At 42.7% G+C, this 25,263-nt stretch overlaps 2 protein-coding genes and 1 long non-coding RNA gene across 4 annotated transcripts in view; 2 read left to right on the top strand and 1 right to left on the bottom strand.

The window, feature by feature from the left end:
* The first annotated feature begins 15 nt into the window (after window positions 1–15).
* Window positions 16–12,337, top strand: e2f2 (E2F transcription factor 2). Its single transcript, XM_063007551.1, has 7 exons — window positions 16–317; window positions 6,896–6,998; window positions 7,431–7,650; window positions 9,258–9,419; window positions 11,027–11,141; window positions 11,272–11,470; window positions 12,020–12,337. The coding sequence occupies exons 1-7, from the start codon at window positions 45–47 to the stop codon at window positions 12,280–12,282; spliced, it is 1,335 nt and encodes a 444-aa protein (XP_062863621.1). The 5' UTR covers window positions 16–44; the 3' UTR covers window positions 12,283–12,337.
* Window positions 7,356–11,646, bottom strand: LOC134325379 (uncharacterized). The gene is made up of 2 exons (XR_010014288.1): window positions 11,326–11,646; window positions 7,356–7,730 (listed from the first exon to the last, which is right to left on the bottom strand). It is a non-coding gene; the product is annotated as an uncharacterized LOC134325379 (long non-coding RNA).
* An 11,380-nt stretch (window positions 12,338–23,717) lies between the features above and the next one.
* Window positions 23,718–25,263, top strand: part of asap3 (ArfGAP with SH3 domain, ankyrin repeat and PH domain 3) — a 35,999-nt gene continuing 34,453 nt past the window's right edge. For both annotated transcript variants that reach the window (XM_063006726.1, XM_063006725.1), the window contains exon 1: window positions 23,718–24,020. In XM_063006726.1, the coding sequence (XP_062862796.1) occupies window positions 23,895–24,020 (126 nt within the window). In that variant the 5' untranslated portion in view covers window positions 23,718–23,894. The remainder of the gene's footprint in view (window positions 24,021–25,263) is intronic.

Below are 25,263 nucleotides of genomic sequence, written 5' to 3'. Positions count from 1 at the left end.
ATTGTCTGTAGTTTTGCGGGTTCAGTATTAAAAAGTGCCGCATCATGATCCGGACACCCAGGCGCATTTCTCCGGCCGCGACCCGCGGTCCGGTCTCACTGTCGTGCCCGCAGAAGAAGCTCTTGTCCGGATCCAGGGCGGATCTACTGAGCGCTGGACTCGCCAGTCCGCCCATGAACTCAGTACCTCTGGGTTACTTCACACAGCTCGGGAACACACCGGCGACCGAGCGGAGAACCACGGACTGCCTGTACGCCACTCCGCATGGAGCCGGAGCCCGGGCTCAGCAAGGCCGCCAGGCGTCCACTCGCCTCCCGGTAAGCCTCTTTCTTCTCCAGAGCCAAGCAGCGTACTAACGTACTACATAGTATACTAGGACTGTATAGGGATTTAGCGTAGCCAAGCATACTTGCGTACTAGTTAGTACGTAAGTGTCCACAGACGTGGCCTGTAAAGCTAATACGTTTCTATCCTAATCTTAGCTCAACATAAATACACCAAAACTGAAAATGTTTAACTGTTTTTTATTATATTTTAATCCCGAATGTTTGATTGTTTGGTTAGGAAGAACTTTTATACTGTTTTAATGTTCATACGAATTGAAATTAATGCTTATTTACACAAACAGTTAGTGTTAGCTAGCAGAAGTGACCGTTAACATTAACCTGTTAATATATTTAACAACAAAAGTCTAGTAATCATTTATAAATAAGCAAACAAAGTAACTGACAAAGAGTCTGAAATGAGATTTGCCTTGTATTTTCAATTCAGTTTGCAACACATTCCAAAAAAGTTGGGACAGTAAAGCATTTACCACTTTATAATGTTGTCATTCCTTTTCACCCCACTTAAAAGACGTTTTGGCACCCAGGAGACCAAATGATTTAGTGTTTCAGCTTTTATTTTTCAGTATGGCGTTGTTGCACTGAAATTCCTCCCGATTCCTTGAATCGTTTAATGATATCATGCACTGTAGAGGGAGAAATATGCAACTTCCTTCGTATCTTTCTTTGAGGTTCGTTGTTTTTAAACATTTTAATAATTTTCTCATGCATGGGCGGCACGGTGGCTAAGTGGGTAGCACTGTCGCCTCACAGCGAGAAGGTCCTGGGTTCGATCCCCGGGTACGGCGGTCCGGGTCCTTTCTGTGCCGAGTTTGCATGTTCTCCCCGTGTCTGCGTGGGTTTCCCCCGGGTGCTCCGGTTTTCTTCTCACAGTCCAAAGACATGCCGCTAGGCTAACTGGAGACACTGAATTGGTCCTATAGGTACCTGGCTGCTGGGATGCACGGACCAGTGCATTGTAGTGCCGGTCCCAAGCCCGGATAAATAGGGAGGGTCGGGTCAGGAAAGGCATCCGGCGTAAAAATTGTGCCCGACCCCGTAACCGAAAAACTGGACAAAGGCTGAGGAACAAGATGAAGATCAGTGTTAAAGGTGCATTTGTGGTTGTATTTTTCACCATGTTTGTAAAGACGCCTTTCTGGAGCATCACAATACGCCTTAACCCTTTTCTGAACGTTTTACCCTGTCTTTGAGAACTGTACATTCCTGTATGAGGTGGCTTAGGGCCTTCCAGATCCTTTCATTGAGGGTTGATCATAACTTTTTAATCGTTTTACAGTTTGACGTTTGCGTACAAGGATAATTTTCACGTCTCCAACCTTTTTTTAAGTAAACGATTCACTGTTGGATGATTTTAGTAGCGATTGTTGGCTCAGGGACAGAGGGGTCAAGGTTCTGGGAGAGTACTGGTTACCAATTTACCAACTATTATTTACATTTTTGGCATTTAGCAGACGCTTTTATCCAAAGTGACTTACAGTGCAGTGGCAGTATATTGTCTAAGCAATTGAGGGTTAAGGGCCTTGCTCAGGGGCCCAACAGTCGCAACCTGGCAGTGGTGGGGCTTGATTATTAGTCCATTACCTTAACCACTAGGCTACAACTACCAACCAGACATTGTCTGGATTTGGACCATTAATAGCACTGCAATAACACCACCCAGATGATACCTACTCTGTGGTGGTCCTGTGAAAGTCCTGACCATTGAAGAACAGGATGAAAGGGGGCTAACAAAGCATGCAGAGAAACAGATGGACTACAGTCAGTAATTGTAGAACTACAAAGTGCTCCTATATGGTAAGTGGAGCTGATAAAATGGACAGTGAGTGTAGAAACACGGAGGTGGTTTTAATGTTATGGCTGATCGGTGTATAGTCAACAATGTACACCAACGGCAAGTGCTAACGAGGTTTGTGTACAATGGGACAGTCTAGGAATCTCTGTCAAGACGTTTCAAAATAATGTGTACAAACAGTACATGAAACGTTGTTTCTTGTCTAACTAGACACATAACCCATAGGCATTTTTTCTTTTCAAACGTAAGATTTAATCCAAGGACTGGAAAAAACTGGTCTGCACAGTCGAACGAGTTTTTCTGTTGTTATTGGTTTTGAGGCTGCAGTGTAAGAAAGAAGCTCCTGCTCCTAAATCGGAACTATAAAGCTTATATAGTTCGTTGCTCATCGCATGGACACTAAAAGCCTTCTGGAGCTTTGGGGATGTCTTTTAAAGCCAACAACACTGTACCTACTGTCAAGCATGTTGGTGGTGGATGCCAGTGAAGCCAGTACATTCCATTGAAGCACAACAGCAAACCATTAGCTAGAATGTTGAAATGAAGGATTCAACCAGAGGTGTACCCGGGTGGCATAGCGGTGAATTACGCTAGTCCACCACCACTGGGATCCAGGGTTTGAATCCCCAGCGGTGCTAGTAACTGAAATCAAATAAAAACATACTAGACGTTTGTTGGTGGCTTTTAAAAGCAGCAGATTAGGTTTATTGAAGTTTGGGCCGTAAAAACAGGTTTTGGGTTTGTTGTGTGTGTGTATATTTGTGGCCCAAACAAGCGCGTGTGCTGACGGAGTGTGTGTATTTAAATATGAATGGTGGGATGAGTTTGAGATAAGAGGTTTATTTAGGATTAGTCCAACAGAAGGTGGCCAGAGCAGAAGAAGGGATGGGGGATGTTTTGAACATTAATTGAATCAATGATGTTAAATTCTGATGCACCAACATGCCGATACAGCAGTTGGATACGTCAGGAACATGTGGACCGTAAAAGAATACAAAGCTTTTGTTGCTCGGACGGACATAATTAATACCAAGGGTCAGTGCAGAGATCCATGTTCTTATTGACAGGATTTTAAGTTCCTACTTTCCACCTCCGAAGTACACAATGTGGCCAAAAGTATGTGGACACCTGTCATGACCTGAGCTTGTTGGGCGTCCCATTTAAAACCATATGCAGGAATATAGAGCTGGAGTGGCTTTGTGAGCATAACAGCCTTTACTGTTTTTGGAGTGTGTCTGCGGGAATATTTAAGGTCAGTTATTGATGGGTGAGAGAGCCTGGGTCACAATCTACATCCCAATTCATCCTAAAGGTGTTTCCCCAAACTGTTAATTAATCTTCTACACCGGTTAGAAATGAGTGTAGCTAAAACATCTGACCTGAATTTACTAATTAAAAAGGGTGTCCACGTACTTTTGACCTTATGGTTCAGGTCAGATGAGTTTGGTAGGTGCCTGGTGTGCTGTTACCATCAGCTTTCGATGCTTCTCTTGCCGCTCTCGTATTAAACAGCTCGGGTGTGGACTGGATCTGGTATTTGGAGCTCGTCCTAAAAGTGCAGTCTTTATTCCCCACCTGTCCCCTCACGTCCTCTCCCCCAGTGAACACCTGTCCTTCGGGTTCGGCTCCACCTGCTGGAGTCGCTTTGAAAAGGTCGAGTGGGTCACAGCTTCAGTTCAGCTGTAGGTTTGTGGGTGGGAGGCTGGCGACCCTAATGACCCAAAGAGACACCAGGCCTACTAACAGGTGTATAGAATCAATGATATCAGTATATGCCCTTTAACTTGGGGTGGCAGTTGTAGCCTAGTGGTTAAGGTACTGGATTAGTAATCAAAAGGTCGCTGGTTCAAGCCCCATCACTTCCAGGTTGCTACTGTTGGGCCCTCGAGCAAGACCCTTAACCCTCAATTGCTTAGACAATATACTGGCACAGTACTGTAATGTACTGTACTGAATGGCCATCAATTCCTAGTCCTCCAGTTTTCTATCTTGATAGTACACAATATAGCCAAAAGTATATGGACACCTGAACTAAGCTTGTTGAGCAGTCCATGCCTATATCCCTCATCCACACTTCACTTGTATGTCCCAACCCAGACACGCATATGTAGAATTATTAGGACTTAAGTCTTAAGGGCGCAGAGGTGTGAGGCGCTTTGTCCTCTGCTTACCCCACTGCAGGACCTTTATTGCTCCTTTATCACCTCTACATTTCTGTGATCCTCCGGTCCATCTGCATATCAAAGACACCCCCATTCCCCCCTCTCGCCTGAACTCGGGGTGTCACACACACTCGCTCGTTCATTTTGCACGGAAACCTTTGATGGTACCACCAGCATGGCAGGATGACCTTTTGCAATATGAATGAGTGTCTGCTGGAGTGTCATTACTGTAGGGTGTGGCACAACTCTTCTGTGTGGGAGAGCTTCAGAATAAAGAAGTGCAAACTGCAGAGGAAGTGCATTTCAGTCCTGAGATGTGTAGTATGTAGTAGTATTGGAAAATCACCCATCGATCCATCGCAGGGCTTTGATTGTTCCCCACCTACCTCCGAGGTACTAAGCGCCGATCTGTACCCGCCGCAGATTGACCGGTGTGAAGCATTTACATTTTTGGCACTTAGCTGACAGTACTGTGACAGTATACATCAACTGAGGGTTAAGGGCCTTCAAGGGCCCAACAGCAGCAACCCTCTGATTACTAGTCCAGTACCTTAACCACTAGACTACAACGTTTCCATCATTTGATGTGGCACCCCGTGGACTATGTGTAGTACCTTCACCTGGTCCAGGTCCACTGCCATCATTTTTTAATATTCATGGTTTTATTATTCAAGTGACTGACAACAATTTGCACCATTGTGTGTCGGTTGCTCCCGTATTTAGGGGTCGCCTCAGCAGATCTGGTCCGCATACCAGACTTGGCTTGGGACTGGCACTGAGAGGGCTTTTTTGGAAACGCTTGCCACCCCACACTTTAGTCATGTCCGTGTAGACGCCCGACAGGCCGTCACCACCACTGAAATTCGAACCTCGAATCTTTGGATCTCAGCGATAGATCTAGCATGTTTTTAAAGATTAGTTGCAGCTTTAATCACTCCATAGTGCTTTTTGCAAACAGTAAATAGGCAGATGTGTTTGAGCTTTTACTTGACATAGCAAGTTTAGGTTATTAAACCCATTTTTTTCTTATGATCTGTTTAAATATCTGATGCTTGTTGCTTCTGTCTTCTCGAATTTGGCAAAAAAAAAAAAGAAGTGCTTACTCATCTCCGCTGTTTTGGTGTGAGGAAATGATCTCAAATTTCCTCTCTCTTTGTGGTTATGTGCTGCTTTGACTCATTAACCTTTAGTCTACATTATTGGGGGGGATTTAAAGCTTTCTATATTGAACGAGCGGGACTGCGATACACACACTTGTACATTGACAGTTTGGAATGGCTCCTGAGGACCTTCCACCCTGCTCAGTTTAGTTCAAGCTAGGCTGGCATTAAAAATATGCCATACCGTTCATTTAGATGTATTTAGATCAGTGGAGCAAGCACCAATGGGGGTACAAGAAGCACAGAAGCAGGTGGTGTTTCAAATGACCTTGAAAACTTTGGTGGATCAGTAGTCGAAACAACAAGGATTCAGCCAATTTAGGGAAGGTTCTTTCCTGTTCCAGCATGTTGTGTTCATAAAGACAAGTTTTGAGTCTGGATTGGAGGAATTAAACTGGCCTACACACCCTCCAGTGCGCACATTTGGGATGAATTGGAATGTGGATTGCGAATTAGGACTTCTCATCACCTGACCCTGTTATAGCTGCAAAGGGGATCAGCTCCACGGGTCTGTCTCAACCTAGTGAGCTGCCTTGCTGCCCACTGCCTAACTAGGCAGCTAAGTAGTGAGGATTACAGAAGGCAGATTAGTTAGAATATAATAAGCCTCCCTCAAACCCTGTCGATCCACTTAGGAAGCTGCCGAATACACACGTTTGGTTTTATTTGGGGTCTTGAATGGCACCTCTGAAGACCAGGGCTCAGTTTAACCCTCTCCCACCTGCTCTTGAGTCCAGATGTTGGTGACAGGTGGAGAGCTCAAATTGCTGCAGAACAAAACCAGGCTTCTTCTGACCACGTGCACAGACGCGTCCACTCCATGTTTGCCTCCCACCACCCCCCTCGGTCACAATTGTTATGTAACACACATCGGTCAGGACACCAGTCCATCAAGGGCCTTGGTTGTTCCCCCTTGTCAGACATAGCAAGTCATGTTTGTATGTAGACGCCCAGTTTATTGCACCACTGGGGATTTGAACACCAAATCCCAGCAGTAGTGGACTAGCAGAATTAACCGCTGCACAATCTGAGCTCCCTAATTTAATGATTATTTCATATTTTTAGACATATCTTCTCATGGGACAAAACCCATTCAACCTCCCCTCCCTCAGACACAGCCAGTTATGTCTGTTGGATGCCAGGATGGCAGCTTTGCAGAGATTAAGCTTGAAAGCGTGAACACTCCACAGCAGTGAGCTATTAGCAGGACAGTTAGAAGTGATTTCCTGTCAGATCGTAAAGTGTTGGGACGTTAAGCTCTGCCACTGTATTCAGATGCTTCACAAAAGGCCTGGGTGGTTTTCCAAAGGAACGGGAATCAGTACATCATTCTAGCAACTGAAAAATTTCAGCATATAAACTATTTGACCAAAAGTTTGTAGCCACCTGACCATAATAATAAGTGTTTAGTAAAAAGTTCTTGTTGTTTTCCAGGCTAAGAGGCGGTTGGATTTGGAGGATCCGCTTTATCTGCCAGAATTTCGGACACCCAAAGGGAAGGGGAATGTGGTCGCAGCGAGACTCTCCAGTCCTAAGAGTGAGTGTTAGATATACAGTCCTGGCTATGTCATGTTTTCCCATGTGGTCAAGTGTAGCTGGCTGCATCTCGTTTTAATAGACTGCTAACTGACCAGCTCAAAATCTGCATGAATGCTGAACTAGCTTATAACTAGTCCTGTCATGTACTGTTACTTTACATGTCATGTTAAGCTGTTTATTTATTCAATAAAAGCTTCTGTTGATATAGATCTTAGCCCCTTAGCACATACGTTCTAGTAATATAGGCACTGGAGATTAGTCTTTTTATTAAATAAACCTTACACTTCTCTGTGGCCTTCGCACTATTTGGTCAGTAGTGGCTGCATATTGATCCAATTTAAGCAACAAAAATATATCAAAGGGAAATAAAACTTTAATGATTAAGAGTAGACGATCATAAGGCTTTAATTTGTTCTTCACTACCCCACAGCTCCGAAGTCCCCAGGCGAGCGGACGCGCTACGACACCTCCCTCGGCCTGCTCACCAAGAAGTTCGTCGGCCTGCTGAGCGAGTCGGCGGACGGCGTGCTGGACCTGAACTGGGCCACCGAGGTGCTGGAGGTGCAGAAGAGGAGGATCTACGACATCACCAACGTGCTGGAGGGGGTCCAGCTCATCCGCAAGAAATCCAAAAATCATATCCAGTGGATGTAAGTGTGCGAGGGGCCGATACTCCTGCTTACTGTCTCACCACGTGTCCTTTTTGTCTTCGTTGTCCCAGCCATGATACCTGCAACGAATCAGGGATTTACCAGCCATGCTAATTTAAAGCTAAGCTACCTGCCATGACTCACATATTGCTTGCTTGTGTTTGCAACATACAAGTCAGTAATAAGCTAGCGTGTTTATAGAACTTAGAATCCTTATAGTCCGATATTTGCTTGGTGAACACTGCCGACCCCACTTAGATACAGCTGTCGGAAAACCCCACTCAGATGGTTAGTGAGGGGATACTGAATCACAGTCCCTCACACATACACAAGTGTAACTAAAGTGGCTCTGTACCCCACATGGCCTTATATGGGTGGTGGGCCATGCTGTTCACTGCAGTGACACTAACATGGATATGACATGGTTGTGTATGTATGAGTGCAGCAGGTGCGGCAGTGTTGTTGTGATTTGAAATACTGTTTAAAAGTTCTGGTGTCTTTATTAGGAACACCTACCCTGTTAGCATTGACATTAAAGGGTTCAAATCTCAGCTTTTGCTGTCATCCCGCCAGGTGCCCACACAGACACGATTGTCTGTGCCTATAGGAAGGAGTGACTCTCCATACACAACAGTGCTTTTAGCGACACTTCATCTTTGGTCGGTGACAAAAAGTGGTCGCAATTGTGTACATGTTCGATGGAGCCACGTCTCGGCCTTCTCGTATTCCAAACCAACGTTTGGCTAGTGAGGTGATACTGAATCACAGTCCCTCACACGTACACAAGTGTATGTAAGGGCCAAAACAGAACCTAGACACCATGTACTGACATGCGAAGTGTCATATAAGATTAGATTCAAGCCACTTGGATTTTACCCCAGTAGTCCAGTTATCCAAGCAGTGCACATGAGCAGATCAGTAAATAAATAAACAAAGTGAGATGATACCTACATTTTACATGTACAGTCGAATCCGGTTAATCGGACCAGCCGCTTATTCGGACTGAATCCTAAAGTACCGAAACAAATCCTATTATGTACGTGTAACGTTATTCGCTTAATTGGACCAAAATTCCGTTTAATCGGACCAAAGAATGTGAGAGCGAATAAGAAAAAAAAGCCACAAGTCGCCACTTAGAGCGGATGCAAAGCGGGTCAGCGAGATATGGGAGGATTCCTGGGCTCCCCGGGAGAATTTATGCTTTTATCAAAGGTCAGGAAATCCGAAAAGTTGTGTTGACAAGAGCAAAACCAGCGGGAGGTGAACACGCCCACCACTTTCTTTCCCACAACGAAGCACCCAGTAGCCAGCAGCGTGGTTATTGGATCCATCTGCATCTCCGCTTTTCGGCGAAATGAAGTCAAGCGTAAACAAGAGTGTCCGGCAACACGTGCAAGGAATTCCCTCCCGTCAATCACGATTAAAGTCTACACGAGAAAGCGATCATTCCACTATCATTCCTTGTAACATAGGGCATGTTCGTGTAATCGGACCAGCCGGTTATTAGGACCAAAACGATCGCGTCCCGATGTGGTCCGATTAACCGGATTCGACTGTATTTGAATCATTTATCGTCATTGCTGACTCGTTTTCTGTCTGTTCGACAGGGTCGCCGGCGTGTTCGAGGGCTCGGGCAGTGGCTCGGAGCGGACGAGCGCCCTGCGGAGGGAACTGGCCGAGCTGGACCGGAAGGAAAAGGTTCTGGACGACCTCCTCCAGTCCGGCACCAATCAGCTCCGAGAGCTCACCGAAAACAAAGACAACCAACGATATCCTTTCAGCCTGTGTGTGTGTGTGTGTGTGTGTGTGTGTGTAAGTGTGTGTGTAAGTGTGTGTGCAGGTAAAAGCAATGGACCAATGAACCAAACCAATGAACCAATTAGTTTCAGATTCACCAGTCGCCCCCTTTCCTGACTTCAAAGCATCACCAGGGCTCCTATACTTACTATCAAAAATGCTTATAGATCATAGTCTATAAACGTCTGCTGAAGTGCACACTATTTACACTTACTGAGCACATTATTAGGTACACCTATCTGATATGTACTGTACATTCAATGATTATTTGTGGGTATACAATTACAGACTGTAGCATATGTGCTGCTCAGTCTCCCCCTCTGTACCCCATTTACCCACTGAAAGGAATCCCTGTAGACCGGATCCTGTTTGGGTGGTGGGCCATTCTCAGCACTGTGTGTAGTGCGTGTATGAGTGTAGCAGGTGCAGCTGTGTTGTTGTGATTTTAAACACACTATTAGGAATACCCTGTTAGCATTGCCATTAAAGGGTTTAAATGTCAGCCGTGCTACCGATTGGCCAGATGCCCACACAGACACGATTGGCTGTGCTTGTGGGAAGGGATGCTTGAACAGGTTCCTGGTTAATGCTCTGCTGGATATGACTCTCCATACACAACAGTGCTTTTAGCGACACTTCATCTCTGGTAGGTAAAAAAAAAAGCGGTCGCAACTGTGTGCATGTCCGACGAGACGTGTGATAGTCAAGTCTTCAAGGTCAGAGTTGGGGTTTGCAGTGGCTGAGTAAGTTAGAATTAAAGAATTATATGCAATTAGATTAGTGTTTTGGATACATCCAGCGTAAACATGTAAGCTAGCCAGTTATGCCTAGTTCACACTACACGATTTTTGCCCTGATTTTCGCTCGGCGACTGGTCGGCGATTGATTGATATCTGATCTCAGATGGGCAACTGGGAATGAGTGACATGTCGAACAGCCAATGAGAACACAGGATACGGTGTGAGGGGAAATGCAGGAGAGGATATAGTTTATATCAGGATACACCGGCACACACACACGTAGTATTTCTGATTTGATCGTCCGCTACAAAACATAACACCCACGCTGCATTACAAAATTATTAATTAACATCCACTTTACTGCAGAACAAGCCATATACTGTTTGTGTTGCCAAATCCACTCAGATTCATTTATTTTTCCTCTTTGATTTTACGCTGCACATCAGACCACAAACACTTTGATCACTCGCTACTTGTTGACGTGCATTTTTGGACGTGGTGTCATTAAAACCCTCGTCACTTCTCACGTGTGGTTTTGTTTAAAAGAAGAAAAAAAGGAGACCAGAGAAGCTCGCCTGCGATTCCAGTTGGTGATGGATCGTGTAGTGTGAAATATACACCGACTGAAAGACTCCCGGGTGCAAGAGATTCAGTCGTGTAGTGTGAACTGTACAGCGACCTGACGACTTGGAAAGTCGTGTAGGGTGAACTTGGCATTAGGGTAAATAAGGACTGGTTTTCTGGTGCTGGGAGTAGTGATTACTGATCTTGAGCGCAACCTTATTTAGATTCAGTAAATGTGCATCCCATACAGCCATCAATCCTTAACTCTGCCTCACATTCGGATACGTGACGTATCAGGACATCCGCTTCATAGAAAGTCTGCAGGACCAGACGGTGATCGCAGTGAAAGCTCCTTCAGAGACAAAACTGGAGGTTCCAGAAGCTACTGAGGTGAGTGAGAGACCTCGAAACCTCTCAGCTGATTCTACTGACAGGAGTAAATGATTTTTGATTGGTGTAAATACTTCAAAATCAGTTAAAATACTGTATGTATTTTTTTTTTCCCATTTTGCTCCATCAGCAAGGGTCTATGCAGATCTACCTGAAGAGTAAGAACGGCCCCATTGAGGTGTACCTGTGCCCGGAGGAGCTGCCCGAAGACGAAAGCCCGGTAAAAGCTTGCGCTGCCCGGGGGGACCATTCATACGGCATCGCACCCAGCACTCACTCCAGCACGCCGACACATCCAAACACTCCGAAACGGCTGCAAGGAACAGAAGGTGAGACATAATCGACCTCTGATCAAAAATATCCGGACGCCCCTTATAGTTACTGAGTTCTGATGTTTTAACCACACCCACTGATGTTCATTAACCCGTTTATACTGGGGGTGGCTCGGTGGGTAGCACTGTCGCCTCACAGCAAGAAGGTCCTGGGTTCGATCCCCAGGCGGGTCAGTCCGGGTCTTTTCTGTGCGGAGTTTGCATGTTCTCCCCGCGTCTGCGTGGGTTTCCTCCGGGTGCTCCGGTTTCCTCCCACGGTCCAAAAACATGCAGTCAGGTTAATTGGAGATACTGAATTGCCCTATAGGTGTATGTGTGTGTGCATCCAGGGTGTTACTGTGTGTTTTGCGCCCATTGAAAAGCTGGGATAGGCTTTTTTTATACTGGTTAATCACATACTGAAATTTTCAGCTTGATATTGGTGGTACGTCTGCTAGATTTCAGACTGGACATCACTAGTTGCCCGCAGTGAGGCCTGGAAGTAAAAATCTGAACACTTTGCAGGTGATAATTGTAAACATTTTATCTGATGTTTCTCCCCCATAGCTGCACCCTCTAAACCCCAAAACCTCGGTGGCACCAGCAGCGGCGCCGGTCTGCTCGACGTGGAGGGCATTCTGGGTCTACCTCCCAGCCTTCTCCAGTTAACCGAAGATCAGTTCTCGGGCGCCGCCCTAACCGCCGACCCCTCGTTTGTCAGTTTCTCGCCGCCCCTCGACCACGACGACTACCTCTGGGGGCTGGACGACGGAGAGGGAGTTTCGGACTTATTTGATTCCTACGACTTGGGGGATCTGCTGCAAAGCTGAGCCGAGAGAACGTTTTGGTCCTTCCCCAAATGTGTGAGAGATACTACAGTCGTTTACCTCCCCAGCTGTGTTTAAACACACGTTTTAAAAACTGAACTCTTCTATTGTTGCAGCTAAAATGAAGGACAGGAGCCGAGGAAGGAAAGAAGAAAAAAAAAAGCCTTTTTAACCAAACCTTTAGCTGTGAGATTTGCATTTTAGATTCTAGATGTAAATCAGGGATTGATTCCAGAATTTAGAATTTCTAGAATTAGGTCAAGAATTTTTTAATTGTATCCATTATTCTACAGTTGGATCCAGATTTCTGGATTATGTTTCTCAGTTCTACAATGAGTTCCAGATGATTCTAGAATCATTTATTTCTAGACCTGGATCAAGAATTTTAGATGAGAATTCTATTTTCTCAGTTCTACACACAAATCTAGAACCGTTCATTTCTAAAATCAGGATTTCTGACCTGGATCCCCAATTCTAGATTGGGTGCCAGAATTCTATTTTCTAGAATTGTTTAGTTCAAAAATCTGAATTCTTAACATTCTAATAAGTGGTCCTGAAAACTCTAGAATTGTGCAGTTCTGGAATCAAGATTCTTGACCTGGATCCAGAATTCTAGATTAGGTGCCAGAATTCTATTTTCCCAATTCTACAGTGAGGTCCAGACAATTTCAGAATATCAGACAAATTTAGAATCGTGCAACGATTCAAGATTCTTGAATTGAATCCAGAATTCTAGATTAGGTGCTTGAATTCTATTTTCTCGATTCTACAGTGAGGTCCAGACGATTCTAGAATTGTTCAATTTTAAAATCAGGATTCTTTACATTCTACAATGAAGTCCTAAAAACTCTAGAATTGTGCAGTTCTGGAATCAGGATTCTTGACCTGGATCCAGAATTCTAGATTAGGTGCCAGAATTCTATTTTCTTAGTTCTCCAATGAGGTCCAGACAATTTCAGAATTGCGGAGTCTAGAACCTGGATTTTACAGTGAGGTCCAGACAAATTTAGAATTGTGCAATTCTAGAATCAGGATTCCTGACCTGGATCTAGAATTCTAGAACAATTCTAGAAGTGTTTAGTTCAAAAAGCAGTGAGGTCCAGACGATTTCAGAAATTTGAAGTCTAGAACCTCGATTCTGCAGTGAGGTCCAGACCAATCTGGGGGGCCAAATACAGAATTCTGCATTAAGTCCAGAGTGCAAGAGTGTGAGCTAAATTCTAGAACCAGGTCCAGATTTCTGAATTCAGAATTAATTCCGAGTTTCTGCATTTCGAACTGCTTCCTACCAAACTAAACAGGGTATAAAACACTTCACTGGTGGTGTACTAATACGACATACTATACTACATAGTATGTGGTTTGTAACACAGCCATTATTAGAAATTGTGCAGTTATGCAACCATGAAAGGTTTTAGTTATGTAAGGACATATTTACTAAATAAGTGACTTCAGATACAAATGTTAACCCATAGATCTGTACATTCGAGAGAGGATCATCCTAGAGTAAAAGTCTCAGGTAAAAAAAAAAAAAAACACAGTGAATAAATTAAATGCAATTACCAGGCGCCTTAGGTGGACCAGAACTTTTGCTCCCTTGTCTCTCACAGACAAATGGCGGCTCTAGAAAGAGTATAACTAAGTGTATAACTCCTGTCTGGCACGAGCGGCGGTCCTCTGTGTGCGCTGAATTTGTAAGAATCCGCTGCTGGCCAGGGTAAAATACTAGCGCCCCTTTTCACGAAGAAATTAAATAATAGGGACCATGTAAAGGGGGCAGATTCCCCAGTTTATGATTCAGCTTTGTACCTCATGAAGGTCTTATGATGCGCCGCTCAGTTCAGTGGTGTTTGAGCTAATACTCACTGAAATGTGCAGCACGGGTAAAATATAATGTCTAGGGTTAGGAAATTAACATAATTTAGTGTAGTCTAGTTTTCATAGCAATAGATAGCTAGTTAGGTATTTGTAATAAAGCGAATATAATATTTTTGTACATTATAATGTATTTTAGCCCCTGTGTATGAAGTTTTGTCCCAAGCGGTAATTTAATAGTAGTTTATTTTGGTGCTTTTATTTCGAATTTGAATCGATACTCAGGAATGTTTTTGTTCAAGTCTTCCAAAGCTAAACACTCGCACTGTTTTTATTTTATTTTATTATTATATTTTACCAGTAGAGGGCAGAAGTGAGTCAGTTTTACTCTGCCCGGTCACACTTTCGATATTGGTGCTTGTTTTATATATATATATAAACTCAACCTTAACTTCCTCTGTAGTGAGAATTTTTAATTTCCAATCCAAATGTTGTATTGGATGGAGCCATATTCCATATTCAGGCAGATCTCACAATTCAAATCAAATTTTCAAAACTAAGTAGCTGGGAGGTCCAAATCTAGCTTGAATCCAGCTCTAGACCCTGTCTGTGCATGTGTCAGTATCTGGATGTGCATTATCCACGTTTAAGTCCAAATGTGAACGCAAGGTCTATTCGAACCACATTGAAATGTGCAGTAAAGCTCCATGTAAATGCATCTGACTGAGCTAATTAGGGATGGGTGATGAGTTTGCCAAATATTTAGTGTGTATATTCACATAAAGGGGGGCGTTTGGGTTCATGGTCCAGGGTTTATATACAGACGTGGACAGGTCTACATAGCCCCCCGGGGATGGATTGGTGTCCTGTCCGGGGTGTTTGGTTGGGTTGTTGTTGTTTTTCCAACTGAACCCATATTCACACAACTTGGATCTAGCTCATTCTTTTCCAACTCGTGGCCCTTGACTGAAAAGCTAAGAAATAACTCGTCCAGTGAAACCCTTGATGCAGCCTAATATTGCCAGATGAAACAGCTGGAGCTGGAAAGTACGAGCGAAAAGAGGAGATTTTCAATCAGCATTGTAACTCCAGCTCAGTACTGTCTAATATGTGACTATATATAGGTATGTTTCTATATAAAGAAATAATACACTAACATGTATTATTATTTAAAAAATTCAGGTAAATGTTTTTAGAAACATTATCATGTATTAATATTATTATTTAAATAATAATTTCACGTTGCGTCCAAGCAAGCTCATTAATAAATACATTGTTGATACCGTATTTAAAATTGAAAGCCTACAACGCCCACTAGATGGCAGCAGCCTTTAGCATAAAACACGCTTTTCTAGCCATACAGCATAACATGCAGTTAAGCAACAGCTTAATTAATGCAAAAAACTATAAATGCAGAACCCAGTTTAGTCCATGTTCTCCACACAGTAACCAGTTTTCTAATTGACTAACCCAAGACTATGAGTGTAGTTCAAACTTGTGTGGTTCAAATCCAGATACCCAGATACTAGACGCATAAACTGGCCGAATGTAAACAGGGTCTAGATGTAACGTTTCAGGCTCACTTTGGAAAACTGTGCCTTCCACTACTGTGTTAGTATTCTGTCTGTAAATGATGTCAGTCCCTATTCTGGCTTGGTCAGCTGGTCAGCGCCGTCTTTTCAGCAATGGTTTAAAGGGAAAACGAATCTGAACCCAACCTCCAGCATACTAGATCATTGACTGGAATATTAGCATTAGGTGCACTTCTAAATTGTCACACCCCCTTCTAGTAATAATGGACGATGGTAGCCAGTGGTTAGGTTACCGATTCAATCCCCACTGCTGTCAAGTTGTGGCTTCTGAATCACTGTAGGACGCAGTCTATCACAGGGTGTCAGTCATCCCCATCAGACATAGCCAAACATGTCAGTATATCTTGATGTCAACTGGCATTCGAACCCTGGATCCCAGCTTTAGTGGCCTAGCCTGCTTTACCGCCGTGCAACCTGAATGCTTTCTCCACCGTGTAGTTCAAAGTGTAATTATGGCAATTGTGCAATGATTTATTACTGGTAAATAATAAATGAATGCTAGTGCAGACCCAGAAAAGGCAAAACTGAACCCCTGTACATTTCCTGTCTGTTAGTATGTTAGAGTTTTAGAGTTGAGTGAAAAATCTCATTTGACCCCCCTTTCCTTTAAGAGACCTTACTCTTAAAGTCCAGTTTGACATTTAAATGTTGAAATGCAGGAGAAACAAAGCCGTTTCTGTTTCTCTTTCTCTGAGACGCTGAACTCTTGCCCCACCTGTGAGGCCTCTAAGCTTCAGACCAGAACCTGAGCCAGAACTGGTGTGTAGATGTGAACGTTTTCTTTCCTCTCAGGATTAAGCTCTCATGTGCTTCGGCTTTTACAGAAATCTGTGAAAACAGCCCTGTCTGAATAAATATGGACAGGCTCGGATATGATATTAAGCTCTATTGAAAATCACAGTACACAGTACGACAGATCTGCTTTTCAACTGACGTTTTTAGACTTTTTAACCTCTTTTTACTATGAGAAACGTCCGGGTTTACTGGTTTATACGAATGTTTCGATGACTTTTCTTCCCCAGGGCTTCTCGTTTACTCGTCCCGTTTACTCGTGTGGGACACGTCCTGTCCTATTAAACTTGAAAATTGTGTGCTTTTAAGCATGTGTGTGTATAAATATTGACTTTGTTTATATTGAGATCGTTCAGTTGAATTTTTAGCATTTCATATTTCAATTGATCTGTAATGAACAGAATTGTGTTGTTTTGTATTTATAATGTATTTGAGAGAATGAATGGATTCTGTGATGTGATCTAAGGCATCTGTACAGGCAGGCAGCACTTAATGTCGTGTGGTGTTTTTAATAAAGTCTGGTGTGATGAATTCAAACAGGTGATTGTGAAGTTAGTCTTTACGAAGCCAAGATGGGAAACAATTTTCGGTTCGTCAACAAATGCAGGAGAAAATGATTGAAATGTTTAAAAACAACATTCATTAAAGAAAGAAGCAGGCCATAGGATCTCGAATACATCGTATCAAGTCTCAGCTCTGCCTGCCGGCAGAGAACTAATCGTAATTATTTCAATTACAACCTCTGCTGGCTGATTGATGGCGCCCTACTATCTACAATCAAATAAAAGTCCAAGTAAATGTAAGATTTTGCCATACCGTCCCAACTTTTTTTCTAATTTGGGGTTTTCAAGCGACCAACATTCTGTCTATGATTTTTACGTGACAAACAATGCATTTTACACTCTCTGTTATTGTATTATACACCGACCAGGCATAACATTATAACCACTGACAGATGAAGTGAATAAAACTGATCTCTTCATCATGGCACTTGTTAGTGGGGGGGGGGGGGGGATATATTAAGCAGCGAGTGAACATTTTACCCTCAAAGTTGATGTTAGAAGCAGGAAAAATGGGCGAGTGTGAGGATTTGAGGGCCAAATTATGATGGCTAGACGACTGAGTCAGAGCATCTCCAAAACTGCAGCTCTTGTGGGGTGTTCCCGGTCTGCAGTGGTCAGTAACTATTAAAAGTGGTAAACCGGCGACAGGGTCATGGGCGACCAAGGCTCATTGATGCGGCCTTGAGAATATTTTAAATGAAAGAAGGGTGGTAAAAACATAGTGTAGTTATTTATAGTAAAAGAATTCCCTTTAAAAACAAGTGATGTACTTAGTTATATTATTGTGAGTATAATGTATACATAAAATATGAGTAATATATTACATATTGCACTTTTGTATAGTACTAATAGGACGTGTAAATGTAAATATGAGTTGTATTAGCGAAATGGATAAACAAGCAATTGGAGTTCTTTATTATTCAGTCCAGTCTGTGATGAAGTCAAGTACCGTTCATGTTTAGTAAAACGAAGTTCTAGATTAATTACAGTTACAGTTTTAGATTGCAAATCATCATTTCCTGAGGGTGTAGCGCTCATGACAGAGTTCCCACAGTTCCAAGGATGTGACAGATATGACTGTGACAGGGATGAGTTATCTGATTCAGACAGCCATCGTGACTCAACCCTCGCTTTTTCAGCCATAGCCGCAAGAACTGCAGGTGAACAGTTGCCTAAAGGCGAAGGTCACAGGTCAGCCGGATATTGCGTTCCATAGGAAACATCTCCAACTTTGACTTTGAACTTTTTCCATGCTAATTTATGTTTGTCTTTAAACTGGTCATTAAAAAATGTCTGTAGCTTCATGTGACATGCGATGACGAATGACCGACACCTGAAGCGAGTCCAGACCTGTCCTGACTGGACTGTTAGTCTCTCACATAGACCCACAGTCCATCAGAGGTTTCAGACCACCAGTGCTGCTTTTACTGTCACACGCTTCCACTATGTGTCCAAAAGGATGTGGACACCCGACCCAAAGCTTGTTACACGTTTGATTTTAAAATCTTAAGCATGTACAGAGTTGCTCCCACCCAACTCAATCCTTTAATCAATGTATTTAATGTTTGTGCACCTTTCCATAATATTTTGGATTGTATTAGGCCCATTCAGTTGAAAGAGCACTTGAGGACAGTCACTGATGTTGGATGTTGTCAAACTCTCAATCTGTGTTTCGGTGATTTTTAATACCTTTGTATGAAGGTGCACAAGTGTCATTTATTTGCAAATTCGGGCTTGTCAGTGACGGAGGAAGACGTTAGCAGGCGTGCTAGCAGGTTGCGCCGGCTCAGCCTATTAATTCGAATGGCCTAAGGCTAACTGTGTTAGCTTAGTAAGCAAAACTGCTGTGATTTGATCATCGCAATCGCTGCCTAAATAATAATAGTGCGTCTAAATAATCTGCCTTATACGTTCGATGTGTTATTAGAATCCTCTCTACTGAGGCAGCTGATCAGGTAGGCAGTCGGCAGCAAGGCAGCTCACTAGGTTTTCAGACAGACCCTGTAAATGATGATACCAACTCTCTCAGTAGTAAGAAAGAAATCAGATTACTGATACTGACTTGTGTAAACTAGGTTTTATGGGCAAACTCAGTACCAGGATCTGATTTCCTTAAATCATGTGACCCTCAGTTATTTCTCCTGCTTTTTGGTGTTGTGTTTTGTCATATGTGACAGTAAATTAGGACTCTGATCCTCTAGTCCTTCTCCCTGACTCAGCAGGTTTTGGCACTGAACTGGAAAGCAGTTGGTGTGCTGGGAAACGTGACATCTCTCCACTCACCTTTACCGGAACAGTGTTTTTTTGGTTTCCCAGACTTCCCCCCCCTGCTGTAGATCATTGGACAGACTCGGTTTACGCACCGCCTCTTTGTAAGGCTGGTTGGTGTGGTTGGGAGGCACGTCACATTGGAAGGTGGGGTTGAAAAGTGAGAAGAAAAAAAAGGGGAAAAGAAATTGGGAAGCTCACTGACTGTGGAGTTCATACAATGTATTTCTGTACCCTAAACATACAAACCATCTACCACCATCTATTTAAAGTATTTAAGTCTATTATACACTGATCAGTCATAACATTAAAACCACTTCTACACTCACTGTCCATGTTATCAGCTTCACTTACCATATAGAAGCACTTTGTAGTTCTACAATTACTGACTGTAGTCCATCTGTTTCCCTGCATGCTTTATTAGCCTGCTTTCACCCTGTTCTTCAATGGTCAGAACCCCCACAGGATCACCACTGAGCAGGTATTATTTGGGTGGTGGATCATTCTCAGCACTCACTGCCCACTCTATTAGACTCTCCTACCTAGTTGGTCCACCTTGTACGTAGATCGCTCATCTATTGCTGCTGTTTGAGTCGGTCATCTTCTAGACCTTCATCAGTGGTCACAGGACGCTGCCCACGGTGCGCTGTTGGCTGGATATATTTTTGGTTGGTGGACTATTCTCAGTCTAGCAGTGACGGTGAGGTGTTTAAAAACTCCAGCAGCGCTGCTGTGTCTGATCCACTCATACCAGCACAACACACACTAACACACCACCACCATGTCAGTGTCACTACAGTGCTGAGAATGATCCACCACCTAAATAATACCTGCTCTGTGGTGGTCCTGTGGGGGTCCTGACCATTGAAGAACAGGGTAAAAGCAGGCTAATAAAGCATGCAGAGAAACAGATGGACTACAGTCAGTAATTGTAAAACTACAAAGTGCTTCTATATGGTAAGTGGAGCTGATAAAATGGACATTGAGTGTAGAAACAAGGAGGTGGTTTTAATGTTATGGCTGATCGATGTACATATGTGTGTGTGTGTCTTGTGATGGACTGGCAACCTGTCTGGGTTAAAGGATTAAACCGTGGCAAACACAGACAGAATGAATAATGTAACCTTTATTTCTCACCAAGAAGTACAACCACATTCCATTTCAAAACCATGGGCACTATTATATAGTTGGTCTCTTTTTGAGGTTATAACAGTCTCCGCTCTTTTGTTAGGATATACACTAATGTTGGACGATAAGGTTTTGCTTGCAATAAGTGTACCAATCCAATCTGAAGCTGATTAAACCAAGTCTTGTAAAGCTTATACTGGACCAAACTGTTGCAAAAGTCTGAACTTAATAACTAGGAGGGTGTCTACATATTTGTAGCTGTATAATTAGCTTTACAGTGAACAAAACTACATGGAAATGTCTGAGAAGAATAAAGTGCTGTGTTGTGTCTGTTTGCCACTGGTTTGGTTTATATGCCATAAAATAAAATTAAAACATCATTTATTTTATTTGTTTACTCTCTCTCTCTCTCACACACACACACACACACACACACACACACACACCCTGTCAGTAACCCAGCCCAGCGATTAAACCACACCACACGTTTCCACCCGGGGGAAGAGGGAGGCCCCTTGTTCTCCAGAACCGAGGAACATAAAAAGAGGAGAGGCAGAGAGAGAAAACCATAATTACTTACAGAACTTCTTCAGGCTGAGCTGGAGCTGAGGAGCAGATACGTCCCACATGTGCACCGTTGCATTTTTCTTAGTCAAGGTTCACTTGGATTTAAAGGGACAGTTCCTGAATCTATTACATGACCTAAAAAACTCGTTGTCAATGCTGGGAGGAGAGAAGCAATACGACCAAAAATATGGAAGATATTGTACCAAAGATACAATTAGTCATTGTACGGCACCATTGGAGCCAAGAGGGTTAAAGGCCTTGCTCAAGGGCCCAACAGTGGCTGCATAGCAGAGCTGGGATTCAAACTCTCAACCTTGCAATTGATAGACCAAAGCTCTACCCACTGGGCTACCACTGTCTCTACATAATAAATAATAAAGAGGCCAGTAAGTTCAACCTCTTCCTATTTAGGGCAGTTAAGGTACTGGACTAGTAATTGAAAGGTCCCTGGTTCAAGCCCCACCACTGCCAGGTTGCCATGGTTGGGCCCTTAAGCAAGGCCCTTAACCCTCAATTGCTCAGACTGTATACTGTCATGGTACTGTAAGTCAATTGGATAAAAGCATCTGCTAAATGGTGAAAATGTAAATCTTCTATCTTAAGGCTGGACCATGGGGGGAACTCCCTACATATTCATCCAAAGGCCATTGTTGTTGGCCCATACCAATCAATTACTCAAATGATGTCTATGGAAATGTGTTCTTCCAGTAGATACTTATAGATATTTATAGATATTTTGGATCAACACTACTCAAAAATCCCAACAACACTGCTGCACCTGATCAACTCATACTAGAACAACACACGTTCATTGCAGAGCCGAGAATGATCCTATGGAGGAACTCTTTCCATTGGTCATTGGGGCACAGGGTGGTAACAAAGTCTACAGACTAACAGATGTACAGATGTACAGTCACTAATGGTATACCCATAAAATTCATTTGCATGCTAAAGGTACGCAAATGCCAAATTGGTGAACCTAAAAAGTCCACATACTTCTCTCACTTTGAGTGTCCTACCATACTTCTTATGCCAGTATGAGTACTTTATCTTTACCCATTTCAACCGCTGCTGTCTCAGTTTTTTTATATTGAACCTGGTTAAGGTGGATATTAGAGCACAACAGTCATTCAAAAATGCCACAGATCAAGCTTGACAGGTTGAAGTCACAGCTGAGGTGTTCCAGACACAGTTATTAAAATTAGTCACACATTTCCAAAGGTTTCCCACAACACCCATGTACAATTGCAAAATCTGCAATAAATATGTCAGCTCTTGTATTTCTAACTGGCAGAACCTCTGTTGGCTCACCAGGCATCAACATAGTAAAGAGGAACCTAGTGGACAAACTCCAGGTTCTACAGATCAGTGAAGGTTTTTATGCTGTTGCCTCTTGTTATTGTCACCTCCACCTTCACGCTCTTCATGTGATTCTTGCAAGACTACACTGATCAGGCATAACATTAAAACCACCTCCTTGTTGCTCCACTTACCATATAGAAGCACTTTGTAGTTCTACAATTACTGGCTGTAGTCTGTAGTTTCTCTGCATACCTTTTTAACCTGCTTTCACCCTGTTCTTCAATGGTCAGGACCCCCACTGGACCACTACAGAGCAGGTATTATTTAGGTGGTGCAGTGACACTGACATGGTGGTGGTGTGTTAGTGTGTGTTGTACTGGTATGAGTGGATCTTACACAGCACCGCTGCTGGAGTTTTTAAATACCGTGTCCTAGTTGGTCCACCTTGTAGATGTAAAGTCAGAGACAATGGCTCATCTATTGCTACTGTTTGAGTCGGTCATCTTATAGACCTTCATCAGTGGCCACAGGACGCTGCCCACGGGGTGCTGTTGACTGGATGTTTTTGGTTGGTGGACTATTCTCAGTCCAGCAGTGACAGTGAGGTGTTTAAAACCTCCATCTGATCCACTCATACCAGCACAACACACACTAACACACCACCACCATGTCAGTGTCACTGCAGTGCTGAGAATGATCCGCCACCTAAATAATACCTGTTCTGTGGTGGTCCTGTGGGGGTCCTGACCATTAAGGAACAGGGTGAAAGCTGGCTACAAAAGTACAGTCAGTAATTGAAGAGCTACAAAGTGCTTCTATATAGTAAGTAGAGCTGATAAAATGGTCAGTGTGTGTAGATACAAGGAGGTGGTTTTAATGTTATGGTGTTCTCTACCTTTCGGCCGATGAATTGTAATGTTGGCTTGCAATCAGTGTACCAATCCAACCAGAAGCTGTTCAAGCCAAGTCTTTATGGTCCTTGAATTGTACAGTCACATTCCTACTGAATACTGAAATAAAAACCAGTTTTGAGTCAGGACAACTGCAGCATCATTGCAAAAAAACTCTGCATGCTCTTTTGTTAGAAATGAAATAAACAATTGCACAACTGTGCAAATGATTGTGCATTTTCAAAACACGCACAATGCATCCTTTGTGCTTCCTCTCTGAGCGTGCTTGTTCGGTCTTACTGGGGTAACTTGGTGCATTGAAATGAATAGACTGAGCGTTTAAAAGGAGCGTTACATTTCTGCACTGTTGTGTATAGAAGACAAAGAAAAGGCTGGAAAAGGCGCCATGTTCAGCTCAACCCAAACATTCCCACGTGACGCCACAACTATGAGCTCAGACGCGCGCGCCGCACCCCCGTGCACGGGAGTGTAAAACTTTAGTGCGCGAGAGAGTGAAGAGAGAGAGAGCGCGCGCTGACTTTTACTCTCCACACCGCACTGTTTACAGGTTCATGTCGGCAGGTATGAGGCCGTGCTCGTGCTCGTGCTCTCTCGCGGACTTCTCTCAACGACTCGAGCCTGGATTATTTTAGACGATCGCGGTGGCAGCAGGACCTCAGAACCTCGCTCGCACAGCCATGCCGGAGAAATTAAGCATCTCGGATTTCGTCTCCCTGGCGAACGAGGACATCGCGTCTCCGGCCACGTCGTGTTTCCAGGCGAAGATCGGCGACTGCAGGAGCACCGTGACTGCGCTCGAGGAGGTGAGTGAGCGAGCGCGTGAGCCAGCGCGTGCCAGTCAGTGCAGTTACCTGTTCAGCTCTTCGCGCGAGCGAGAAACGTTAAAAAGCCGTTAAAAGCCGTTATAACATAAAAAAGTGCTTTATTTAATAGATTTATAGATAAAACTTGTACAAACTGATATTCTAACCTTAACAGAAGTAATATCTCAAACTCTGTTTACACCTTTAACTCCAGCGAACTCGTTTCAAGCGTTTATAACCAAAGATTTACACAAAGGTTTTTACACAAACATAAAAAGTTTTTATTAACATTATTTTCAATAACAGTGACACAATCTCATTTTATACATTCATAACAGCACACAAACACATCTCCAAACTTTCTAACTTGACTAAAAATATATATTTTAAAAATTCGTAATTTTTGTTTATAACTCGCTGTGTATATCAGTTCACTTTATGTTTATTACAGTATCAACACCTCATTTGAAAGATTTTGACAAGTACACTTTAAAAAGTTAAACTTTTACATCACATTTTATAATATTATCAATATTATGACCCTACAAATGACACTTTGGAGTAAATATTTTATATAGCTCAGTATTAAAGATATATAATATAACAGCACGTGACACTTCACTAAAGGCATTTTTTTTAAAGATATAACTAAACTGCTTCTTTTTAACTTAATAAAAGTTATATCCCATATTAACTTCTATATTCTATATTAATTTCTAAATGTTTTATCCTAGATAATCTTAAATGCTAAACTACTATAGCAGTACAAAAAGTCTAAAGTTTATAATTTGACCAACTTCTACTGTCCAAAATTTAAGAGCTAAGTTCATAACTTACTATTTAATTCATAACTGTAACAAAAACACATTTCTAAGGTTCTAACAATGTTTTAACATTAACAAACTCAAGATTATAATTCTGAGGTAAAACAGGATTTCAAAAAAATCACATTTCTTAAAATAAAAACAGCACTGAAAGCTTATTTTAAACATAATAACAACACAAAAATCACATTTCTTAAGATAAAAACAGCACCGAAAGCTTATTTTAAACATTAAAACCACAAAAATGACATTTCTTAAGATAAAAACAGCATCAAAAGCTTATTTATAACCACAAAAATCACATTTAAGTGAAATGGTATAAATATATACATTTAAATTTTCGGCATTTAGTTAATTATGACTGAACACAAGGGTTAAGGGCCTTGTTTAGGACCCCAACAGTGGCAGCCTGGTAGTGG

This window comes from Trichomycterus rosablanca, chromosome 13, assembly GCF_030014385.1.
Source record: "Trichomycterus rosablanca isolate fTriRos1 chromosome 13, fTriRos1.hap1, whole genome shotgun sequence".
Classification (NCBI taxonomy): Eukaryota; Metazoa; Chordata; class Actinopteri; order Siluriformes; family Trichomycteridae; genus Trichomycterus; species Trichomycterus rosablanca.
The sequence above is the reverse complement of the archived record's forward strand: the minus strand, read 5'-3'. Positions and strand labels throughout refer to the sequence as shown.

Bases quoted from the DNA above. Each gene is read 5' to 3' on its own strand.
- e2f2 (XM_063007551.1), top strand. From the start codon at position 45: ATGATCCGGACACCCAGGCGCATTTCTCCGGCCGCGACCCGCGGTCCG. The intron at 7,651-9,257 runs GTAAGTGTGCGA...TCTGTTCGACAG, and splicing joins AAAAATCATATCCAGTGGAT to GGTCGCCGGCGTGTTCGAGG. The intron at 9,420-11,026 runs ATATCCTTTCAG...ACTCTGCCTCAC, and splicing joins GAAAACAAAGACAACCAACG to ATTCGGATACGTGACGTATC.